At 41.2% G+C, this 12,997-nt stretch overlaps 1 protein-coding gene across 1 annotated transcript; it reads right to left on the bottom strand.

Annotated features, from left to right (window-relative positions):
• Window positions 1-206: 206 nt before the first annotated feature.
• Window positions 207-12,368, bottom strand: LOC310634771 (vomeronasal type-2 receptor 26-like; the record flags this gene model as incomplete). The annotated part of the gene is made up of 5 exons (XM_083353307.1): window positions 207-1,111; window positions 2,408-2,534; window positions 9,740-9,967; window positions 10,991-11,419; window positions 12,087-12,368. The coding sequence occupies 5 exons, from the start codon at window positions 12,366-12,368 to the stop codon at window positions 207-209; spliced, it is 1,971 nt and encodes a 656-aa protein (XP_083209433.1).
• Between the last annotated feature and the right edge of the window lie 629 nt (window positions 12,369-12,997).

The following is a 12,997-nucleotide window of genomic DNA, read 5'->3' as shown; positions in this document are numbered from 1 at the left end:
AGAGATGGCCTTGAAGGTGAAATTCTACTCATGCCCCCACCCAACCTTTTAAAGCAATACACAAGTTTAACATAAGAAATGGCTACTTCTTTATCTCTTGTCAAGCAATAGCATTCGATGTTAGCAGCGTTGAAAAAATAACTGTTTGTAATGTCTTATTTTAACTTAGCAATAATTTGGATAAAATATAACTGCCACAATCAAGTTCACTTATTATTTTTCATTATTAGATTCTCCTTCAAGTTCATCTCAGGTCTTAGAATGATGATGTAACATTTGGGGACAAAGATGCAGCCAAGTAAGCCCAGGCTGGAGGTCAGGATGGAGAAGATCTGCACAGCCACCATATATTTTCCTTTGGTGCTCAGGTAGGCAGGGACAAAAGAAACCCAAACACTGCAAAAGAGCAGCATGCTGAAGGTGATCCACTTGGCTTCGTTGAAGGCCCCTGGTAGTTTTCGGGCTAGAAAAGCCACCAAGAAACAAATGGAAGCCAGAAAGCCCAAGTAGCCAAGGGCAGAATAGAACATGATGACTGAACCTTCATTGCATTGCAGTACGATCTGCCCTTTTTGGGAATATAAGTCAGAATCTGGGAATGGGGGAAAGATTCCCAGCCATATGAAACAGATGCCCACCTGAACACCAGAGCAGGAGAAGATAATGAAATTGGCCAGAGATTTCCCCAGCCATTTCCTCATTTTGCTGCCTGGCTTTGTGGCCAGAAATGCCATCACCACCATGATAGTCTTGGCCAGCAAGGATGACACAGCAACTGAAAAAACAACACTGAAGGCAGTTTGTCGAAGAAGGCAGGTCACTTTCTTGGGTTGACCAATGAACAGAAGGGAAGTCAAGAAGGAAAGCAAGAGAAAGATCAGAAGAATGTAGGTGAGATCACGGTTGTTAGCTTTGACTATGGGAGTTTCTCGATATTTAATAAAAATTCCTAGAACTAAGACAGTGATAAGAGACAAAAATAGGGCAGAGACAGCTAGGATGAGACCTAGGTTTTCTTTGTAGGACAGGAAAGTTATAACTTTGGGGACACACTGATCCCGCTTCTCATTGGAGAGATGGTCATGTGGACATTTTGCACATTGGGCTACATCTAGAAAACACAACAAATTTTTAAATAGTGATTCAATGGTATTCCACGCATCATGACCAACTGACAAGAAGCAGGATGCAGATAGAGCAATGAAGTTTTTTCTCTCTCTATTTTTTTAAAAATGATATGATTAGAATAATGAAATGCAAGGGGAAAATGCTTACTTACTAAGCATGAATAAAGTAGATAATTATGTTTATGGAAAACATTCCTCTCTTCCCTTTTGTTGTTTCTCCAAGCTGTGAGCAGGATAAACACACACACACACATAGACACACAGACACACACCACTTCCACATATACTCTATTTGTTTCTGTGTTTGTGTTTTACTTTAAAGTGTAAAGATTCTTGCTGGCATCTGATATTAGTTTTGATTCATCTCACAACTTTCTGATTAAAAGTCATGTTCTAAAGCTTTAAATATATCCTGCTGTGCAATGTGTTCCACATACGAGACCTATTTTTTTAAAAAAAAAGTTACTTAAGCTTCATCACAGATACTGTAGATCAGTGTTTCTCAACCTACACAACATTAAGACCTGCACTTCAATTCCCAGAATTCCTCAGCCAGAATTCCCCAATTCCCTGAATTCCATGACTCCCAAGGAATTCTGGGAGGTCATGTCCACATGACTTAATGTTGCCAGGAATCAATGCTGTAGGTATTTGTGACATTGCTGCTTATTCTCCAAAGTGACCTTCCAATCTGACATCACTGACAAAATATCTATTTTTCCAATTCTCTCCTAAATTTGTTCTTGCAATTGCCAGAAAAAATATCTTACTAGAATTTGAGGTTAGGTTTGTTTTGTATAGGTGTTTCAAATGCTGTCATGTTTCTTAAGGTCTCTCAATATTTTTCAAGATTGCTTGTTATTGTTTCAGGAACTTGTGAAAACATCCACTATGGTGAATTTTACCTTCACTGAACAGTTGTTGCAGTGTTTTTAGTCTGTTTCTTGAATCTAATGGTATATTGGTATATGAGAACAAATCTTGCTAATACCAGAGCCGTGGTGGTACAGTGATTAGAATGCAGTATTGCAGGCTAACTCTGCCCACTGCCTGGAGTTCGATACTGACCAGCTCAAGGTTGAATCAGTCTTCCATCCTTTCAAGGTCAGTAAAATGAGGACCCAGATTGTTGAGGGGCAATATGCTGACTTTTTAAACTGCTTAGAGCATGCTGTAAAGCACTATGAAGCAGTAAATAAGTCTAACTGCAATTCCTATTGCTACCATATTATCCTTAGAATAAAAGACTGGTGCTGCTTCTTTGTTCTTGAATTACCTACCTTCCTGCACAGAGATGGTTCCTTCCATACATGGAGAACAGTCGTAGCAACAAACTGGTTCTCCCTCTCTCATCAGCTTGGTATATCCTGGGAGGCAACGTTCCGTACACCTAGAAAAGGGGGCCTTCTGAACAGAAAAAAAAATCAGAGAAATGTATGAATGAGGGGATTACTTCTAAAAATGGAAGTGAGCACCAAAGTGGGTTCATGAATTCAAGAGGGTACTTTCAAGATCTTTTACCACATACAATTAAAATATGTTTGTTTCAGTGAAATTTCTCCACTAACAATTTCATTTCAGCAGGCTATGATCTCAGAGTTCCCTTAATGTTCAGAAAGAGCTGCTGACTCTCCAGTCCAATCATCATTATCCTAGGATTATTCTGCATTTGGGCTTCAGATCCTGTCAGCTTCAGCCAACTGGTCAAAGATACAAAACTGTGGAAAGTCTAGTCCAAAGCATGGAAAGCAAAGGGTTACTTCGTCTTGTCTTAGCAATTGCTAGAACACCATCTGTCACAACATTTCCTCTGCCTTCTTACAATATGTATTTCTTAGATCTCAATTTACTATCAACTCAGTCTCAAAGAAGACTCCAGTTCTGAAAAAAAATTGAATGATTCAAGAGAAGAAAATATGTGTAACTCAGGGTTGAATTATAAATTCCTTGATGTTCTCTGGTTTTGACTGCCTGTTTGTAGATATTTCATTACTTGAATAGATAACATTATCAGTGCTATCATCAGGCATTGATGATGTTACTTAGTTGGGAAATTAACCAGTGAAATTACCTGCAAACAAACAAACAAGCTCAGAGAACACCAAAGATTCCACAGAATAAAATGCCCTACCGTAAGTCCCTCAGTGTCGAAGACCAGTTCCCTGGTTTGTGATGCTCCTAGGTTTCCTTACATGCTACAACTAGCTTTGGGATAGCCAACAACATGTTTTCCATTCTACATCACAACAATGTTGGTATTTCCATCATAAGCAATAGATTTTTTTAAAAAGTATTCTATTAATTTAATAATTAATAATTTAATTTGTATACCGCCCTTCTCCCGAAGGACTCAGGGCAGTGAACAGGGCAATACACAATAAAAAACAGGATACAAAAATTAAAAAGTGATTAAACAACTATGCCCATAGTAATTGATACATATTAAAAATTAAAACTAATTATAAAAAACCCAACCCCATCCTGTGAGACCAGGCCAGCTTGTTCAAAAAAGAAGGTTTTGAGATCGCGCCGGAAGGAGCGAAGGTCGGAGGCCATCCGGAGCTCGACCAATAAGCGGTTCCATAGGTCTGGCGCGCCCACAGAGAACGCTCTCCCCCTGGGGGCCACCAATCGGCATTCTTTGATCGGAGGCACCCTGAGGAGGCCCTCTCTGTGGGAGCGCACTGGACGGAGGGAAGTTGACGCCGGCCGCAGGTGTTGCCATAGGTAATCCGGACCCATGCCATGAAAGGCTTTGTAAGTCATCACTAACACCTTGAACCTCACCCGGAGAGCAACCGGTAGCCAATGCAGCTCGCGGAGCAAAGTTGTAACATGAGAGTATCGGGAAACCCCCAAGACAACTCGCGCGGCTGCATTCTGCACCAGTTGAAGTCTCCGGGTGGACCTCAAGGGCAGCCCCATGTAGAGAGCATTACAGTAGTCTAGACGAGAAGTCACGAGCGCATGAGTGACTGTACGCAAGGCATCCCGGTCTAGATAGGGCCGCAACTGGCGCACCAGGCGAACCTGGGCAAAGGCCCCCCTAGTCACAGCTCCAATATGCTCTTCCAAAGAGAGCTGTGAATCTAGAAGGATCCCCAAGTTGTGAGCCCTATCTACGGGGGGTAATAGCTCACCCCCCATGGCCAGAGATGGAATAATCAGAGTTTCCCGGGATGCCGGCACGAACAGCCACTCAGTCTTGTCAGGGTTGAGTCAAAGCCTGTTCCTCCCCATCCAGACCCGGACCGCCTCCAGGCAGCGGGACATCATGTCGAGGGCATCACTGGGGTGGTTTGGGGTTGAAATAAAAAGCTGGGTATCATCAGCATATTGATGATACCCAACTCCGAAACCACGAATGATCTCACCCAGCGGCTTCATATAGATGTTGAACAGGAGAGGCGAGAGAACCAATCCCTGAGGAACTCCACAAATGAGAGGTCTCAAGGTCGATCTCTGCCCCCCTGCCAACACCGACTGCGAACGTCCCAGAAGGTAAGAGGAGAACCACTGGAGAACTGTGCCTCCCACTCATAACCCCCTGAGACATCGCAGCAGGATACCATGGTCGATGGTATCAAAAGCCGCTGAGAGGTCTAAAAGGACTAGGACAGATGAGCAACCTCTGTCCCAAGCCCGCCAGAGATCATTCACCAGTGCAACCAATGCCGTCTCCGTGCTGTACCCAGGCCTGAAACCCGATTGGTACGGGTCAAGATAATCAGCTTCATCCAAGAACAAAGGGAGCTGCTGCGCCACCACGCTCTCAACAACCTTCGCCAGAAAGTGAAGGTTGGAGACCGGATGATAGTTGTTTAAAATTGCTGGGTCCAAGGCAGGCTTCTTGAGGAGGGGTCTCACCACCGCCTTCTTCAAGGTGGCGGGAAAACTACCCTTACTCAAAGAGGCAGTAATCACTGCCTGGAGCCAGCCTCGTGTCCCATCCCGGGCCGCATAAGTCAGCCAGGAGGGGCATAAGTCCAATAAACACGTGGTGGAGCTCAGCTTCCCCATGATCTTGTCCACTTCTTCAGGAGTCACAGGGTCGAACTCTTCCCAGATCAAATCGACAAGGCTGCCCGTATCCTCATCGTCAGACTCTGCCCAGTCGGAGTCCAAACCGGTCCGGATCCGAGCGATTTTGTCTGACAGAAATTGACTAAACTACTCGGCTCGACCCTGCAAGGGTTCCTCCCTCACCTCCTGATTAAGGAGAGAGCAAGTTACCCTAAACAGGGCGGCCGGGCGATTATCTGCGGACGCAATGAGGGTGGCAAAGTGGTTAGACCTTGCCACCCTCATCGTTGCGAGATAAGTTCTCGTAAACGACCTTAGTCGTAGCCGGGCGGATTCGGATCGGCTGGATCTCCAACAGCTCTCTAGGCCCCGTCTCCGACACTTCATCTCGCGGAGCTCCATGGAGAACCATGGGGCCCGTTGGGATCTGCGTCGGGTCAGGGGCCGCATGGGTACAACTTGGTCGAGTGCCTCTGTGGCTGATCTTTCCCAGGCTTCCACTAGGGCATCGACCGAGTTGTGAGCAAAGGAGGCAGGTGGGGGCCCAAGCGCCGTTTGGAACCGCTCAGGGTCCATAAGGCGCCTAGGATGGAACCATCTTATTGGCTCTGCAACCCCACGACAGGGAGTGGCAAAACGGAAGACCAACCGCAGGAGATGATGATCGGTCCATGACAGGGATGTAATAATTGGGGAACCCCCCCAAGATCATCTAACCAACGTCCGGATAGAAAAACCAGATCGAGCGTGTGACCCCCCCCTCATGAGTTGGGCCCAGAATAACCTGCATCAGGTCCATGGCCGTCATGGAAGCCATGAACTCCCGAGCTAACTCAGATGATCCCCCCAGGGATGGTAGGTTGAAGTCACCCAAAACTATAAGTTTGGGGAACTCAACCACCAACCCTGAGAGGATATCGAGAAGCTCAGGCAGGGCCGCTGCCACGCGACTAAGCGAAACGTACACCACCAGCAGGCCCAACTGAGCTCTAGGGCCACATCTCAGGAGGAGGGACTCACACCCGACTATCTGGACTATGGTGGCCTCCCGCGGACATAAGGTCTCCCTCACAACAACTGCCACTCCACCGCCCCTACCCTGAGCCCGAGGCTGGTGCTTAGTTTTCTATCATTACAATTCATTTGTGCTTAATGAACAATGTGTTGTCTGGGTTGATTTTTGCCTAGACATAATGGTTAAATTCTTACTCTCTGTCCCGCTTTTCCAATCATTGATAAAATAAGTTCTATATTTGGAAGTATTCTGTATCTTCTTTTCCTTTGATTCTCAATGTGAGTCTGTCCATTTCTGCCCAGTCCAATATTTTCTTAATTATTGCTTACTTTGGTGGTGTTATCTCATTTTTCCAGTGCCGTGCAAACACAATCCTTGCTGCGGTTAATACATGTAATGTTAAATATACATTTTGTTTATCAAACTTTTCTGGCATTATGCCTAGTAAAAAAAGTTCAGGTTTAAAATCTACATGTTTTCCTAACACCTTTTCTCACCAAGTATGTATTTTAGTCCAAATTTTTTTTTGCTTTTACACATGTCCACCATAAGTGATAATATGTACCGGGATTTTGATTACATTTCCAACATTTGCTAGACATATTTTTAAACATTTTTGCTAATCTAAGAATAGTAATTTCAGTCAAGAATCTTTTCAATCTCTCTGCTATTATTGAGGCAAAAAAATTATAATCCACATTTAATTATGATTTTGGACTATAATTTTTTATCTGTGTCAAATCTGAATCTTCTCTTGATATTAAAGTAATACTTGCTTCCATCCATGTTTGGTAGTTTGGCCTCTAATAATACCTCGTTACACACTTCCTTCATTGGTAGACTTAATGTATCTTGCAGACATTTGTAAACCTCTGTGGGTAGCCCATCCGGTCCTGGGGTTTTATCGTTTTTCTGGTTTTTTAATAGCTTTTATCACTTCCATCATTGTAATTTTTTCATTTAATATATTTTTTAGGTTTTCTTGTATTTTTGGTAGGTTTGCATTTTCAAAGTATTGTATCATTTTTTCTCAAGAAATTCCTTCTATATAATTTTTCATAAAGGTCTTTCTTTTTTTAATTGCATCAGTTTGGAATTGTAAGTGACCCTTCTCATTTTGTAGTTTATTATCAGTTTCTTCTCTCTTTCTTTTTTCAGTTTATATGCCAACCATCTTCCTGGCTTGTTTGCATTTTCAAAAAAGTTTTGTTTTACCCTTTTTATTTGTAGAGCCAATTCTTCTGACTCTATTAAATTTAATTTACCGTAGTTTCCGGCGTATAAGACTACTTTTTAACCCATGAAAATCTTCTCAAAAGTCAGGGGTCGTCTTATACGCCGGGTGCTGAAACTTTAGGGACAGGGCTGGCTGGAAACCCTGGAGCGGATCTCCCATTTGGTCTTTTTTTTTTTAAATCCCATTTATATCCTGCCCTTCTCCGAAGACTCAGGGTGGCTTACAATTTAAAGCACAAATCAATGTGCTTAGCAATAGCCTTCATTCTGTGTATATGCCTGTTTATTAGGGCTTTCACACACACCCAGCAGCATTATTACAAAGTCAGCTTATTGCCCCCAACAATGTGGGTCCTCATTTTACCTACCTTGGAAGGATGGAAAGCTGAGTCAACCTTGAGCCTGGTGGGATGCGAACCTGCACTAATTGCAGGCAGCTTGTGTTACTTAAGGCTCTGTGCAGGGAAAGCTTTAGAGTTAATTAGGAAAAGTGAAAAAGTGAATTAGGAAAATAGAGAATGGTTGCTGGAATCAGGGGCTGCCACAAAGAAGAGGGAGTCAAGCTATTCTCCAAAGCACCTGAAAGCAGGACAAGAAGTAATGGATGGAAACTAATCAAGGAGAGAAGCAACCTAGAACTAAGGAGAAACTTCCTGACAGTTAGAACAATTAACCAGTGGAACAACCTGCCTCCAGAAGTGGTGAATGCTCCAACACTGGAAGTTTTTAAGAAGAGACTGGACAGCCATTTGTCTGAAATGGTATAGGGTTTCCTGCCTTAGCAGGGGGTTGGACTAGATGACCTCCAAGGTCCCTTACAACTTATTATTATTATTATTATTATTATTATTATTATTATTATTATTATTATTATTATTATTATTATTATTATTATTATTATTTAATCCACTTGCACTGTTTTATGTTTACATATTTGATGACAAACAGCCTTATGTTTATAAGTGACAGTTTTCCTACTAAGCGCCTGCATGTCATAAGCATTTGAATTAAAATTACCATATTAAAATCAAATCTGATGTTTTTTAATTTTTATTTGGTGTGCATTGGAAGAGGGGTAGTCTTATACGGCGAGTATAGCCCAAACCCTATAATTTAACAGGAAATGTAGGGGGTCATCTTATATGCCCAGTCGTCTTATACTCTGGAAAATACGGTATGTTTCACTGTCTCCATTTGTCTTTTCACAATTTTCTTTTCTTGATGTATTTGTAATTCTAATTCCAGTTTCTTCAATTCTTCTCTTAGTGCTGTAAATTGTTCTTTTTTTCTTTGTTCTTTTTAGCCATATATGTTATAGCTAATCCTCTAAAATATGCTTTGGCTGTGTCCCATGTATTCTGAATTTAAATCTCTTCCTTTTTATTTTTTTTAAAGAAAAACTCCGTTTCCTTTATTGATAATTCTACAAAGTGTTTCTCTTTTAACAAGGATTGATTCAAACTCCATCTTGATTTCTTCTTTATCTCTTTCTGGGTCAGCTTTATTGGATTATGGTCTGCCCAAATGTTAGGTTTTACCTCAATCTCATATATATTATTACTTAGCTCAGGGGACATCCATATCATATCAATTCTAGGCCAAGATTTACTGTATGTCTATTCAAATAAAATGTGTACTGGGTCTTTTTAGGGTTTCTTTCTCTCTAAGTATCCTGTATGGAAATTTCTTCTGCCATTCTGTCTTTCTTCCTTTTCCCCTCCTTTGCTCCTTATATAATCTAATTTTCTATCAACAATTGTATTAAAATCTCCTATCAAACAAACGTTTTGGTGTTCCATTTCCATTATTTTCCTGTTATGTATTCCAGAGAATAGTGTTCAAAAATGATAGCTAGAAACAGGATCTTCTCACCCAGTTCCATGTCATGCTGTTATTGATCCTCTCATTGGGCTAGTCCTCACCCTTCCCAGCTGTCAGAAGCTCTTGGTCAGACTGCATGAATGCAGTCTGTCCTTCTTCTGTCAGTTTGGAGGGATTTCCTTGGATCAAATGGGCTAACTGACATTTGCCCATTATCAATGAGGGTTTCCTCCTTTGTTGTTGCCTCTCCGGGACAACTTTGGCCCGGCAGAAAGAAATCAGCTGTGGGGTATGGAGCTCTCCTCTCCCCACATCTATATTGCTATGACGTCAAACTGGATATCTCTTATCATAAAAATAGATCTTTTGATAGGAACAGGAGAAATAGTCTCCTTCAACCTATCCTTTTAGCTGTGGTGACTCTCCATATAAGTTAAAAGACTGATAAACCACAAAATCACATGGATAGATAGGAACAGGTGAACAATAAAACCCACATAGAGGCAGACTTGGTTACCTTGTTAAAAGATGTTGGCCATATGATGGCGCTCTCATCGACTGAGATCTTGATGTCTGAAGAGACTTCTTTCTCAATATTCCCAATTATCACCCCAGCAGCAGATTTGTTGGGAAATACTGCCCAGTCCACGATATTAAAGTCAGCAGTGGAAATTCCATACTCATCCAAATAAACGTCATTTACAGAAAAATTGTAAATCTGGAAGTTTCTTAGAAATGGATGGAGCTGAAAAGACATGGAGAATCATCCTTGCAATGTATACATTCTCATTTGAGCACTAAGTCAAAACAGAGGTACTTTATCGCAGCGCTTCTGTATGCAAATGTGGTAGGAAGATTCTATTTTTCTCTCTAATTACCTCTCTCCCTCTCTTTCTTTCCCACTCCCATTGTTTCTCCCAGGCTCTTTCCACTCTTTCTGTCTCTCTGTCTATGTCTGTCTGTCTCTCCCTCTCACACACATCAGATCTTTTTAGTTTATTATTTTAGCCTGCTCTGCTTGATGAAACTGGTAATCTCAGATTCCAAACATGTTGTGCAACAATGATGGAAGTTCAGTAGAACATGATGGTTATTGTCCCATCCTACTGCTTATTTATTCAGCAACTGTGAAAAGAACCTTCCAGTCTCTTCAGAAATCATAACCTATTCTCACAAGCATCCTCAATCAGCACACCAGGCTTAATCTAGAAGATTCAGCAGCACAATCTATCTGTTTCTCTCTCTCTAAAATGTCTCATCTTGTCAGAACAAATATTAGAAACAGGCAATTGTTCTTGGGTTATCCCCATCATCTCTGCTTATCTTTATGATAACATGTAAGAATTGAAAGGGAACCATTATTAAAATATTGAAGAAGCATTACATGCCACGGTTGAACCATCTGGAGTGTCTGGTGGTCCCCAGAAGGCATCCTCCTCTTACTCGTTTGGGAGGAAAAGGCAGCACTGGAGACTGATGCCACAACCTGGATTGTTGTGGAAATACTGGAGCCATCCTCAGACAAGATTCTTGCAACCAGATCTGGGGATGGGATTTCCCAGGTCTCTTTTTCCAGGCATGTGATCCAAACTTTCTTAGACAACAAAGGGCTTGAATAAGAACACTGAAATGCTTCCTCCCCAAACTTCGCTGTAGCAAAATGACGTGAAAGAAAATCATGATATTGTGTCCATTTCTTTGCCTTAGTTGAGAAGGATAATAAAAGATGGTAATGCTGGAGATTAACATATTGGTAAAATAATCTCACATTTAAATCTGACAAAGCTGTAGCAATCCATACTTTTCCCTCAAACAGGATTTTTGTCTTTTCAATGTTTGGTATTAGTAATGCTAGTATTAATGAGGACTGAAAGTCCAAGTGACAAACAATACTTTTCACTTTACTGTCGCTAACATATTGAAGGATGTACTCATCCCTCCCTGATCTAAGAAAAATGGGTAAGCTTTCTGAGAAGGCAACACAGACACCTTTCCTTAAGGCTTCTGGCACAAAGGTTCTTCTGAATTTTTCTCCGGTTTCATTGTCCGGAGCAACAAGGCCAATCCACGTCCATCGGAAATGCAGGAGCAACTTGATAATTGCCAAGTGAGGAGGCTCTTGTTTTGGACTCACCCGGTAGAAAAAAGGGAAATTATATTTCTGCTCTGGAATGTGGCTGATGACCCCATAGTTGATCTAAGGTGAAACAGAAAAGATGGTTGATTGCTTTGCTCTTAAGGACAAAAATAAGCCCTTACCTCTAAGGTGTTTTTTTTCTGATCCTAACCCACTACTCACATTATCAGCTGGTCAATTATATTCACCAAGTTATACAACTGCACAGAACTATTCATTAGATATGCTGTTTTCTTGTCCTATTCTTTTTTTTCCTTTCCCCAATATCAAATTGCTGTATTACACTGTTTCTCTTTTTGCTGTGCTCTTTTATTGTAAAGGCTTTAAAAATATATAGAGATTTTGTTTGGAATTGGTTGGAATAAGGGTGAAAAGTTGTTTTTTTTTCTCCCAAGACTGCAGTGACCAGAAGACAGGGAGAGGAGGCAGAAGGGTGGGAAAAGAGGATGCAAATTCCATGCAAAGGATGATTGACAGCACTTCATTTGAGCTATGGGTGGAGGTTCGTTCAGTTGAAAAATCCCTTTGTAACCTGTGTATCTTTAAAAAACAATCAAGATATACAGTGATGTAAGAATGAAGAAAGGTATTTGAATGCCTGATGAAAATAGAATAGTTCAGGCGTCCTTTAAGCTCTGTCATCTAAATCATTTTATTTATGATCTGACCCCTTTTGGATTATCATTAGACTTTACAAAATGAAATTAGCTTCAGTGTTCATTCCTACTTGTGGAATTTTGTAGATGCCCAGCATAGTTGAAATGGAAGGAAAGAGCTCCGAATCGGTCCCTTCAAGCACAGCCAGAAGGTTATTTGGTCTTCCACAACTGTAGTTTGGGACATTCTCCTGCCCTGTAGACAGCAAGTCCATCATGACCTCGTATGTTATCCTTGCATTGAAAAAGTTCTCATAGATGCTGTAGCCCAGGGTGATGTTGGGTAGCAGCTTTGGATTCTGGTTGATCTCATGAGTGGCAAAGAAGAAGGGCAGGACATGCCAGAAGCTCATACTCGGTATACTGCAAGATAAGAGACTGCAGTTGGCTTTCATCTTCAATTCATAGAATCACATCATATTTCCTGAAGCTGTTCCTTTAAGGACATTTATAACTAATCACTTGGATTGCTGTATTATACATCTAGTGCACAAATTTGACAATCTAACGATCTGTAACCCAGGATGATGTAACAGCTTTGGATTCTGATTGATCTCATGAAGGGGAAAGCAAGAGAAGATCAGACCAAAAGCTCAATCCCTATATTGTACTGCAGGAAATATTCTCAGAAATTCACTCTCTAATAAAATAATGTAAGATGCCTGTATCATTCATTTCTTGGACCTTGCCAGGAGATGGACTTCTTTGGATCTTGCTATTAGAAGGACAGTCCTATTGACCACAAATGACTATCTTTCCAATGGTTTTCTTCAGGCTCAAAATCATCCCAATTGGAAATTGTAGATCTGATCCCAACCATGACCTCCAAGGTCCCTTCCAATATTATTATTATTATTATTATTATTATTATTATTATTATTATTATTATTATTATTATTATTATTATTATTATTATTATTATTATTATTCATTGCACAGTCAGCCAGATGTTCAGACTGGATTTGGCATTTTTGTCGACCTA

The sequence above is a fragment of the Vipera ursinii genome (assembly GCF_947247035.1).
Source record: "Vipera ursinii genome assembly, chromosome: 2".
NCBI lineage: Eukaryota > Metazoa > Chordata > Lepidosauria > Squamata > Viperidae > Vipera > Vipera ursinii.
Note: the sequence above shows the minus strand (reverse complement) of the source record. Positions and strands in the feature narration are given on the sequence as shown.